The sequence below is a fragment of the Limulus polyphemus genome, unplaced genomic scaffold, assembly GCF_000517525.1.
Source record: "Limulus polyphemus unplaced genomic scaffold, Limulus_polyphemus-2.1.2 Scaffold643, whole genome shotgun sequence".
Taxonomy (NCBI): domain Eukaryota; kingdom Metazoa; phylum Arthropoda; class Merostomata; order Xiphosura; family Limulidae; genus Limulus; species Limulus polyphemus.
Genome location: NW_013666253.1, coordinates 205,078 through 218,458, shown reverse-complemented (window position 1 = coordinate 218,458; position 13,381 = coordinate 205,078). Strand labels below are relative to the sequence as shown.

The 13,381-nt window shown below is 35.5% G+C and overlaps 1 protein-coding gene across 1 annotated transcript in view; it reads right to left on the bottom strand.

Annotated features, from left to right (window-relative positions):
* Positions 1-13,381, bottom strand: part of LOC106459650 (mRNA-capping enzyme-like) — a 51,394-nt gene that overhangs the window by 35,930 nt on the left and 2,083 nt on the right. The window contains exons 2-3 of the mRNA XM_013919286.2: positions 7,448-7,568; positions 1,167-1,276 (exon numbers count right to left, since the gene is read on the bottom strand). Coding sequence (XP_013774740.1) covers positions 1,167-1,276; positions 7,448-7,535 — 198 coding nt within the window. The 5' untranslated portion in view covers positions 7,536-7,568. The remainder of the gene's footprint in view (positions 1-1,166; positions 1,277-7,447; positions 7,569-13,381) is intronic.

Sequence of the window (13,381 nt, the reverse complement as noted above, 5' to 3'; positions counted from 1 at the left end):
TAGCTGTGAAGAGAATGCTGCTGATTTACAAAAAAGATTTAGATCATTTAGTGAGTTGGGCAAATGGGTTTTAATTATAATAAATGCAAGATAATGCACGTGAGTTATCATAATTTAAATTATAAGTACAATTTGGATGGGAAAAAACCTTAACATTGTCATGAAAGGAAGGGATCTTGGTGTTATAGTTCATCAGTCTCTAAAGCCATCCAAGCAGTGTGCTGTTGCTAGTGGTAGGGAAACAGGATTTTAGGCTGTATCTATAGAAATATTGAATACAAGTCTTAAAAGATTATACTTTCATTGCATAGGTCACTGGCTAGGCCACATTTGGAATATTGTGTTCAGTCTTGGGCTCCTTACCTCAGGAAGGACCTTGAATTGTTGGAAAGAGTTCAAAGGAGGGTTACTAGAGTGGTGCCTAGGATGGAGGGGTTGAAATCTCTCAAATTGTTTACTCTTGTAAAGAAAGAAGAGTTAGATTATAAGGGATCTGATTGAAGATTTTAAGACTGTAAAGAGAATTGATAGTGTTGATGCATCATCTTTTTTCATACTTAACAGTGAGAATAGTAGGATACAAGGGGATACAAGTATAAATTTTGGCAGGGTATGAGTCATCTTCAGCTAAGACAGCTTTATTTTTCTAACAGGGTGGTTGGCCTTTGGATGTTGTAAAGGGAGTAAATTTAAGTGAGTTTAAGAGAAAGCTTGATAAGTATATGAATGATAAGGGCTGGCTGCAAGATATTTTTTAAATTTATTTATTAATAGTTTTAGTTTAGTTTAGAGGATGGAATAGCCAAGATGGACCATGTTGTACCAAAACATTATGTTATGTTACAATTTTAAGAATTGTGGACAGGGGAGAGATATACAATACAACTTGTTTGAACTAAATGGCATTATTGTGTTACATTAATGATATCAGACAGCCAGAATCGTAACTACAATTGTAGGGAAATAAACGTAGGGGGCTCAATTATTTTTTATGTGTGTGTGGTGGTGGGGGCACTGATTTGCATAATAATGTAGTAAAGCGAATCAGATAATTGTAGTTTAAGACTCATAATTGGTAAGAGGGCCAAAAGCTGGCAAATAAAAGCATTTTAACATAGAGAAAATTCCATGTATAATTCTGTGTTCAAAGAGAGAATCAGACTAACCTTATAGCTGGCGAGGAGTTTCAGAAACATAGCTGGTGTAAAACGACTGCTTTCAGGGACATGTTCTTCATAAGCTTCACTCAAAGGTGTCTTAAATGGCAAGAATTTTTCTAAAAGGTAAAAAAAATAATTAAATAAGTAAAAGGACAAAGGTCTATCAGATGGGAATTGTGCTTACCTCATCCTACAAATTTTGGGAACCAAGAAAATAAAACAAGAAAACTGCTTTCAACTATCAATAGCTCAACCATAAAATTGTGATAATCCACACACCTTTTACATTAAATGTTCAAATTGCACCTTCATTCATTGTCCAATTTATTAATGACTGTCACATCATTATGAACACAGGCATAGAAGCTAGTCTTGTGTTATTTGTGTGTACACCACTCAAAGTTCTTAACATGCAAAACACAAGGAATACCAGTCTAGTATAACTCAGGTCACTCTGTCATATAATTTCCATAAAAAATATACAACTTACTTGAAACATGACAGAACTGAATTACTGCATGTAGATGGAGAAGACCATCCCCTTCACTACTGAACCACACATCATACAGTCTGACTTCAGATAGATGTTCTTGTGTTTATGATACCACTGGTAATTACCAAGTGTCAGTGATCCAAGACATTGTTAAGACTATTATGGAAAATGCAAAGCTACATTACCTATTTCAAACTTTCACCCATTTGGACCACATATTCAGGCTCTACAATCTACTGAAGGGCACATGTTGGATTGTTTCATTAGTTTAAGCTACCATTATGTGACAGAAGAATCAGCTTCTGTGTTTTCTATAAGAGCAGACCAATAACAGTTGAAAATGAATACAGTTTTCAGATAAAAGGAATATGCAAGATGGTAAACAACATTTTTACTAACTCTCAATGTGGCCAGGTCCAATCAAGGATGGAACCTCTTGAGAAGGATGGTAAAGTCCTTTGAAAGTGTTGTATTTTAACAAATTAGAAGAAAACTTGATGGCTTAAAATAAATGAGAGGTGGAGAAAATGATCCAAAGCATGATGTAGACCAGAAGCTCCAGGATGTTTATATTGTAAGACCTTTCAGCCGAAGATCATTGACCTGAAGCTTCCTGCTGATTGAACCATGTCCGCCAGCTGTGGAGGAAAGCATCCATGAAGATATGCAAATCCAGATGAGGGGAGGAAGCTGAACACCCGCCATTGTGTGGGCCTTGTCCAACCACCAATGCAGATCATCGACAAGGGAAGGAAGAAGGGAAATAGGAGCATCCAAGGGATCCCAGGTAAGATTCCATTGGTCACACAGATTCTACTGAAGAGGCCTCATAATCACTTGACGCAAGGGGATAAAGGTCTCTTTAGTAGACCACATTTCCAAAAGTGATATCATCTCGCGAGCAGTAACTGAAAGCTCCATCAAATGGGTCGAGGAGGAGAAGGTTGGGCCCATCTGAGATGAGTGTTGAAAAACAGACACCCAAGTGGATGAGATACTGGGTATATATAATGAGTGACTTCTCCAACTTGATTAACCAACCTACATGAGCTGCCTCTTAAAGAAAGAGATGAGTGTGATGGGCAGACTCCCGTTTGGTGCAAGCTAACTGAAGCCAATCGTCCATGTAATGGTGTAAGCACAACCCACGAGCATGCATATGTTGGAAAAAAAAGCCTTGACCACTTGACAAAAGACATACGGGGCCAAAACAAGCCTAAAGGGTAGGGTGAAAAACTGATACACTACCCCATGATGAACAAACCAAAGATAGTGCCTTGACCAAAGAGATATAGGAATATGTAGAGAAGCATTCAAGTCATCTACCTTGGTCATCCATAAACCTGGAGAAAAAGCCCAGCTGAGGGTGAGAAAATAATCCATGGAAAAGCGAGGTAAAACCAAAAATTAATTGAGAGAGGACAGATCGATCACAGTCCGCCAGTCCCCAGTTTTCTTGAGTACCACAAACACCTTGGAATAAAACTGGGAGAAGAATTAGGTACAGGTTTGATGGTTTTTTAGGAGAGAAGATTATGTACTACCTTGGACAGACCTCGACTGGTGGTAGTATCGCGAGGCAATGGAGAGGATATAGGTACCTGAGATAACAGATGAGGGGAAAGGAAGTGGATGACAAGTCCCTTGGATAATACCCATATAACCCAAAGATTGGTGGAAAAATCACACCATAGGGGAACAAAATTGGTCAGGCAAGCCCCTACTGAACTGGAACCCACAGGGTTGTAACAGTATAGTTAGCAATGTGTCCGTTTTTGTCGAATAATATGACGAATGGAGGAACTCTTAGAGGTAGGAACTGGGAAACGCTAGGAAGGTGCAGGATACAAAACAGTAATAGGGAATTGTCTAGGTTCAGAATGAGACAAACAACTAACCATAGGTAAATGGGTCGTTTGCTGTCTCACGGGTTCATACAGGATTCTAAAGTCTCAGTAATATCTCCATAAACAGACCATTGGAGAAAAGGGGCCATATGTAAGTACCAAAGATAAGTAGGTGGTAAGCAAATTTTGGACAATACAGCACCTCTCTCCAGGAGATCCCAACAAAGAAACCACATGTGTAAGGAAAGAGCCAAAAAAGACAAATGTGCTGATGTGGAGGCAAGCAGGGAGAGGGTATCCCTCGAAAACTCTCAGGATCTCAGTAGAGTGCCTTGTAAAGGAGGTGGATGGTGGACAAGTACCATAGGAGAGTTGATAGGGTAAGATGAAGGCAGGAAAACTGGGCATGGGATAATTGAGCAGGATGATCAGAGTCCACCCCCACATGGGCAAAAGCGATTCCAATTGTTGATAATCAAAAAATGGAAATTCAACTTAATGACAGGCTAAAGTAAACTTATCCAAAGCCTGTGCAGGGTGAGGCATGCTAGCGCCCTCATGCATCACAGATATAAAATGTTCTGCATGAACCCAAATATCTGGGGAAGGGGGAAACACAAAATACTGAGAGGATAGGGTATCATGTAACAAAGAAAGAAGAGGATTATAAGAAATCGGGAGAATTGATAAAAGAAGAACACACCTGAAAATTCATGTCTAATAGAGCTTTATTAAGCCTAGTTGATTCTGCAGTAGGGGCATAAGAAGACACAGCAAAATTAGGTGGAGGAAAAAGGCTGTCAAATTCCTCCTCATCCCAAACAGGTTCTAAGTGTTCAGGAGGAAAATGGACAACATTAGAAGAACAATCTCTTGTTGACTAAGAGTCCATAATTTCCTTAGTCGAGTTCCCCCCACCTGCAGCCTGTGTAAGTGTGCTTATAGCAGGTTACTACTTCCAAAGTGGTAACCTGGACTTCGGAATTCATAAGTAAAGATTAATATTCAAACACAACAGTGTTAGAATATATAAATGAAAAACTAGAAAAAAACGTAAGTTATCCTTATCAGCACTCACACTTAACTTTTTTTAGGGAGCTTGTTGGGCCCCCAAAACATGCATTTTGATAAGAATTTTACAGCAAATATTCATTCATTAGCTAACCAAGCTGCATTTTTTTGTTCAACTTAGGGCATGATGGTGGGTAAAACAAAATGAGCGGCCATACACAAACGTGATTGCTGATTGGTTGGATTGCTTTTGAATGAGAAAAACTAGATATTTTGGGTTTTTCGAGTAGGAATTAAATATTGAAATACAAGAATCACGAAGGTGATCAATTGTCGAAACAGAGAAACCATTACAACTGTAACTAAAGGGGGAGTGTATACATCTTTATCAATAGTAAAAGCTAATATTTCGTGATTTTAGACAAATGTAAAAAGTGACACATTGTAAGTGCTGAGATTTGACACCCATTCAATGAAAGCACATGTCTCGAGCCAGGAGGTAATAAATTTTAAACAATTCAACCAGCATGATGTGGGTCTTCTTTATCATAATGCATTTAAAGTTGTCATTTCTTTTTCTTTTTTTAAGGTGGGAAAGTTGATCGTTACATATGCAAGAAAGATACAATTAGGAGCATCTTTTAATAAGGTCAATTTAGAAAAAAAAATCTTTCAACAACTTGTTTGAAGATTCCCGTCTTTTTGAAAGAAAACCTTCAAACTCTGTCACTTTATTTGACCTTTGGTTGGAATACTTTCTTTGAATTAGAAAGTGGTTCAGTTCAAAATGTGTAAAGTGATAGCAAAAGTCTTTGAACTTATGGTTGAAGTGAATGATGAATTTAGGCAAGGAACCTCAACAATTTGTTTATCTCTCACAACAGATATATAACGTTATGTATCGATCATGTACAAGCCACAAAGTCAGTCCCCATTTTTTATGTTTCACTCATTCTAGTAAAAAATGGAAAAGAGATTTGAATTTTTTTTTTTGAATGGCATATTTATTGATCACTTCAACCATTTCAAATTTAATGAAGCTTCAAAGTACATTCTCTGTAGTCGTTACAATTTCTAAGATTAAACCGTCAATGATACTACACAATGACATAATCAACTTTACTGTACATAATTGTAATCGGGCCAATTGTGTGCTATAATTATCAGCAATCTGTGATTTCCGATTGTGACATGAGCAGTAAAACAGTTATATTATGTTGTTGTTTTTTATTTTTTGGTTAGTGCAGTCTGCAAAGTTGGATTCAAAAGTGTTTGCCTTAACAGTAAGGTAACTTCTCCAAACAACTTGCAAGTTTGCAATTCTTACTTGCCTGTTTTTGGAAAGTGTTGACAAAAAATAACTTTTATGTGTATCTTTCAAATGTGTGATCCTTGATACAGGCTTGTTGTCATATATAAAAAATTTAAAAGTAGCATTCTGATTTAAAACAGTAGCCACCTTTATGAAAGTTCAAATAATCACTATATTTAAACTTTTATAAATGAAATTTTGTATATCAATTCCATTACACTGATACAAAAAGTTTGATTATTGAAGAAAGTGATGGCTTGCTTATTAATGAAAGTGCATTTATTTTGAATACATGGGCATTTATAGTAACAACAGTTGTGAATATACATGACTGACGAGTGTTCGTAACTTTGGGAAGGTCCATTCACGGTTTGTCATTAGTTCTGCTAGGTTAAGAAACACTTAGATCAATTTATTTGGAATCAAACTTTTGATGGCTCTTTTGATTTTAAGGGGCCACACAGCAGACACTTGTTATGGGCCCACTGGGATTTTTTGGGGGCCATTGGCTCCAGGTCTCTGCTACTTTCGAGCCCTGCTTATGTTTGCTGAACATTTGAAAAATGAGGATAACAATTCTACTTTAGAAAAAAATTACAAATCAGTTCAATCAACATTTAAAAATTTTTTTCCAAAAATTCACTAAGTTTTTAAAAATCATGATTGAGGAGCACAATGAAAACCATCTTGATATGATCACTGCCAAATGAGAAGCGGTAGTTCAGTAGAATCGAATGGAGGGAATCACATGCGTCAGGAAGGTGTGTTGCAATCCTATTGGTGGAGAGTTGTCACATGATGATTTACATGCAAGATGCAGTTTAGCAACATTGATCACGGGAGCTCAAAACTTATAGCATGTAAAAACATTTTTGAATATAGAGGGCAGCACTGAATGAAAATATCTGTGATTGGAGTTATTGTATCGTATCAGAAATCCATGAGATCTGGTAACTGTAAGTAAAATGGATTATTTTAAGTCTTAGTAAAAATAAAGTTAGGATGTTTCTTTTACCACAAATTAGCAAAGAGCTGGTACATATATGTAACTTGCTTTGGTTAATATGCATTGTATGTACTTTAAAAAAAACATTTTATATGATCCAACAAAAAAAAGTCACAAATTATAGAATGCATAAATACATTGTGTTTTTTATATGTAACATAATGTTGCAACAATTTCTAATATCAGGCAGGTCCTTTTTGATTATTCAGTAAAAATAATGTAAAGTCCAGTCCAAGTGGTGGTAACAAAAATGACGTATTTCTTCAACTATAACATACAAGACCAACAAGCTATGGCCTAACTCACAAATAAAACCAAACAGTCACTTACTTGCAAGCTCTCCACTTTGTTGAAACACAAATTCAAACTTTACGGCACTGAACTAACTTACTAACTACCTAACTCACTAATCAACTCTGTATGATTAACTCAGTGATTGTTAAAGTTGGTATAAGTCAAATCCAGATACTCAGGAAATTTCTAGGCAATGCATGTACATCAGCACTACATCATGCCAAAATTTCCTCTAACAAACAATATAGAACATTTAAATCAAAACAGTAAAAATGTAATCTACAGTAAAAATGTAATGTACATTGAGAAAAAATGTATATTTACCTGCAATTAAAGCACCTTTACGAGGACATTCTAACCACCGAGGTGGAGGTCCTAAGTTGGAACTATTTTTCCTTTTGTATTCAGACATTGAAAATCTTTGTCTTTTAATCACCTGGATGATCTGACAAAGTAATGAAAGCATAGTTATATTACTGAATAAGCTCAAAATAAACATACAACAAAAAACTATAGTCTTTTAGAAATTACTTTTATCACTTTTAGCAACACTTCTTTATAACAAAATGCTTATTTGTTCAAACGTTTTTATAAATTTTATTTGATTTTAACTGATACATATACACCTCAGTTTAAAATAATGATTGTCATTTGACAAATTACCATTCAAAGCTGGAAAATGCAGGTGAAAGTTTCAAGAATTTGTAACAAACTTGCATGTTGATAGAAAAAGGTTCAGTGAAAACACAGAAATAGGTATTAAATGATGATAATACCATTAAATCTTTCAAGACTTTGGTGAATGAATATCTGCAGCTTAAGTATGGAGATCATACAAAATATTGGAAGTCAAATATGATACCGTGTGAGTGAAGGATGGTACAATACTCATAAAATGGATTCTTTTACACAACGTTTAAGTCAGTCAAAAGAATAAGGCTCACTTGCAATAGCAAATAAAAAGAGAAGTATGTAACATACAATATAATGTATTTCCAATCAAGCTTGTGGAAACAAATGCCTCAAATGTCATAAAATAACCAGTATAAAAATGGAAGCAGTAAAAAGTAGATCATTTGTTTCAATAATGTATTTTATATTCTATCATCTTAATATGTTTGCTGAAAAAGATATTATAGATTTCTGTCATTTCTTATACAAATCTTATTTTGTGAGCCTGTTGTGAATGTTTTCGTTTATATTTTACAATGAATATGAATAACTTACCATCAACAGCAGTATGTAATTTTACAAAAATCATTAATCGTTGTAAGTGGAAATGAGAAAACTGTTGCATACCTTTACAGGCATTTTCTGGAACAGATGTGGCTTAATGGTTAACATGCTGGGTGCTGGCAATAAATATGGTATTTGTGTGTATTTTGTGGTTATGTCTTCTTTTACACAGAAATCAATATTTATCTTAAATAGTGACCTTGGCCCTGGACATTTTAATACCAAAATCATAACCTGTGCAGATAGATTAATATGTGCCATTTAGAACTCTAGTTATTCTGTAGAAACCCAAGTTTCTCAAAATGATGACATTGACCTTAAAGTCAATAGGATTATTCCTCATCCCCAAGGTGACCTCATGGGCTATGAATTGTGAGTAAAATCTGCTGTTTAAAGCTCTAGTTATTGAGCCAAAAGTAAATATCTACAGACGATAGAACAGACAATATCATTGCCATATCCCCCCCCCCCTCCAAACCTTTTAAAATATAAAAATGAAAGAAATTATCCAAAAACTATTGAATTAACCATAGTACATCACAACACTTGCACCATCAAATGCCAATAGCAGAAAGATTCGCTTAGAAAATCAGCAAAATGTTATATGATTAGTATGTTGGATTCTTGTGAATATGGGGTAAATTTAAAATTCAGAAAATGGGATAGAAAAACTATAGAAGTTTTAACACAAATATTAATTTTTACAACACAAATCATATTTCAATTAAATGAGAAATTTTATGATCAGATTGAGGGAATAAGTATGAGCAGTCCATCACCTGTTCTAGGTAACATCTTTATGAACATGCTTGATTATACAGTTAAAAGTATGGTTAATCTAAGGATATGCTTTTTGGTCAGATATGTTAATGATACATTTGCTGGCTTTGTTTCTGGACAAATGGTTGAACATTTTTTAGTATTTTTGTATTCACTACACCATAAATTAAATTTATCCATGAGAATAAGAATAAGGGTGAGTTATCTTTTCTCAATGTCATGGTTAATAGGATTAATAATGCTTTTAAAATGAAGGCATTTAGAAAAGAAACACATACTGATCTTTATTTGTATTGGTTGTCAGCTCATCACAAATCCAAAAAATATGGATTATAAAACCTTTATTAGTTATTGCAAAAACTAACTGCAGTTCAAAAGAAGGGCTCGATAAATAAGTACATTATCTGGAAAATGTATTGGTGAAGAGGAATGATTATCCTATTAGTGTGGTTAGAAAATACTTAAGAACTGATAGGTTGACAGAAAAAAAAGAAGAAAAATTCATTCTGATGATTTGGTTTATTGCATAATTCCTTATCAAATACAATAAAAAGACTTTGCAAAGAAATAGAAACGATGTATAAACTTCCAATTGTAGGTATATTCATTCTTTTACCAGGAAATAAGTTGAATATAATCTTAAAAAATGGAATTAAACCGACTACCATTGAGAAAGAAGTAGTTTACAGTGTAGAATGTTAGGACTATAATAATCTATATATGGGAGAGACTGGTGGAAATGTAAGTACTGTAACAGAACATGGACATACTCTATCACACGACTACCAACATTTTAAAGATACAGAACATTGTAGTGAAAATAAAATAAAAGAGCACCATTTTAATAAAGGAATGCAAACCTTTAATAAATGAAACAAGAGTAGGTTTATATTTATGCTAAGCAGAAGGTTATGTTTGTGATGTCACCAATTAAGTGTATTTAACTGTCGTGTACAACTATGTTGAGTACCTGATGATGCCACGTTAACAGTGGCAAAATGTTGTTTTTAAACAATATGTTTTTTCTATACCATTTTAGCTGTGTTTTTTTATTCTAAAATTCTATAGAGTGTGGGATACCTTCAACATTTATAATTATGGTGTAAATTTAAATAATGTGCTGAAAATCGGCTTGGTAAAAAATTTAACATTTTCCTACACTGAAAATGCATTTCCGATAGATATTTACACCTTCTCACAAATAGTTTTTCTCAACTTATACTTCCCTCTGTATGTGCAAATTTTCCCTCACTACTAGCCTTGATACTCCCACCTACATTTACATGTATTTACATGAGCCATGACATCTGCATGCTATCATGCAAATGATCCAGCCACAACACTTCACCAATAGGAGTGTGACACAATTCTAATCATCACTAGCACCCTCTCTTCCGTGCAGCCTGTAATCACTTCGAGACTGGGTAGTACATACAAAACCTACACTAGAAGTGGGGAGGTCAGGTGAGAAATGTAAGGGGAGGTAAATATCTATTGGAAATACATTTTCAGTGCATGAAAATGTTAACTTCCTATACCATATCTTACCTCTTCTCACAAATAGCTAGAATAACTCATTGAGTTGGCAGAGGACCCATTCAGAAGATTATCCCCCTTTAGAAAGCACCCAAAGGAAGACCATGTGGTGTGCAAATAAAATGTATCGCAATAAGGGCAGAATTACAGGTGGTTCAATGCCATTTACACTGGTAGAACACAATCACCCTACTCTCAACTGACTGGGATTGAGCACACTTATAAGGAAGCCTCCATGGTCCACATCCCCAGTGGCTAGGAACTGGGAAGTGGCAAGAACTCCCATAGAAGAAGGAGGAGGGAAACAATATGTTGGAAAGTCCAGAGGAATGCTGCACCAGAGACAGTGTAATGGGTGACTGTGACACCTTACTTAAAAAAGTAGACCAATCCAGTGACCTACAATACATGGATCATCAGGGATGAGAAAAATGCTTATCTGCTTTACTCATACTAGTCTATGAGTGTACGGTCCAGGGTAAACATCTTTATGAACCAAAATACTATGTGGAATACCTACAAGCAGTCTTGCAGAACACCCCATCCCAACAGTGGGCATTTTGACACACAGGTCTTATGGTGCAGATTTAAGAATAAGTATACCTGGGCAGGAAACACTTGCCACAAAGTGGAATCCTAATACACAAAATAGGGGCCCTGCAAAGAAAATGTAAAAAAAAGGAGCACTTACTCACTAATAGAGGAATCGCGAAGCATAAAATGCCAATGGAAGGAAAATGAAAACCCGTAGTACCATAAATGGCCAAGTGGTGAAGTTAACAATCAGTGGTGGTATGGATAATGATCCACCTACTGGCACAAATAATGTCCTCTAACAAATGATGGAAATGAGCAGTCTTGGACATGGTAAGGTGTCAGATTTTTTGTGAAGAGACATGGAAAAGATGACAAACATCAAGTGAAAGGGAAGACTAAGCCAGGCAAAGAAGCTGGCAAATCCAACCCATAAGAGTAATAAATAAACAGGAATGGGAACCATGGAAGGAAGCAGTGTGCATCACGTAACAGCAGAGAGCCCTGACTGAACAGAGGAGACTAGCAGAGTTGAAAAGGTCATAAAGGTGTGATAGAGAAGGAAGGGAGGTAGGTGTGAAAGCAGAATAACCTACCACATGGCCAAAGTTTTGAGCAGGAAAGAATGAGCAGAGAAAGGACTGCATAGGAACAGTGAAATATGGTGTAGTGGACATCAATAGCAAATACATCTGATCAACAATGTCTGCCCGCAACAGGAGGAGGAAATATTTTAACATACCTGATGGATTGAGTTGACAAAGGGAGGAGGAGGTCTGGACATCTCCCACAAAACGAAATGTAACTCTGAGGCATAGACAGGAGGAGGAAACAGGCTGCCCAAATCTTCATCCCTATATTCAGGCATACCTGCACATGGTATGAGATGACAATCATCAGGTGATACAGAAGACTGGATAAAGATAACCAATTCCCTTCAAACCAGAGCCGTTACTTCCTGGGACAATAAAGCTTGCTCTGATGCCACTGAAGTGACATGAAGATCAGCTGTAGTAATCACAACAGCAGTGGTAGTTGTGATATGGAAATGCAAGATCATTACGAGTGGATTTAGCCACGAAAAAAGAGAAGTGAAGCTCCAAAAACAATTCCAAAACAGTAAAAACATTGAAAAATATGGTTTAAAAAACCTAGAAAAAACAACAACAAAGCCTTAAATAATATTCAAAACTTCAGCGAGAAAACTTATGAAACTATTCAATGAAAACAATCAGTAGAATAGCACAAGCGAAAATACATCCAAGCAATATGACTGCCAATCGAGAAGTGATTACGGACTGAACAAAAGAGAGGGCACTAGTGACAATAGCAGTTGTGTTACACTCCTATTGGTGGAGGGTTGCTGCATGATCATTTGCATGATAGCATGCAGATGTGTCACGTGAATACATGTGAGAATAGGTGGGAGTATCAAGGCTAGTGGTGAGCAAAAATGTGCACATACGGAGAGCAGTATAAGTCAAGAAAAGCTATTTGTGAGAAGAGATGGTATTGGAAACCAAAAAGTTTGGTAATAAATAGGATTATTGGAATAAGGAAAATGTGACAGTGGAATCTCTCATAGGTATAGTTTGGATTACTGTGATATATTTAAATTGCTTTATGATACAAAGATTCTGGAATGGAGTGTATTTCTGTTACTAAGAAAAACCTCAAAGTACCAGGTTACTATGTAGAAAACGAGTTTCAAAGTTTAAAGTTGGAAAATAATGCACAACTCTGGGTGTACTGAAACTAGGAAAGGAGAAGCTTTTAGTATAAAATGAACTTTGATGTTCTTTAAAATGGGAAAGATTTTGGTGCAAATGTTAAAAGAGATTGAAGCTTTAAGTTTATTGCTTAAATATGCTTAATTTGAAATTAAAATAAGATAATGTAACTTTGAAAAGAAGATAAAATTATCCAATCAATTTCTTTAAAATTTAACTTTTCTATAAGAATAAGTCGACTTCTACTGATGTTATAACTAATCTGAGTGAAAAACTGGTTTTATCTACTTTAAATCTGATCTAAAGTCCTGTAGAAAGGCAAATACACATCTTTTTTTTTTCCTCCCCCTTTTCTTTCAGGACTCTCATATGATCTTAAACACACTATATTTTCACCAGCCCCTAGGACATAACTTATTTAATAAGACTTCAACCAACTTCT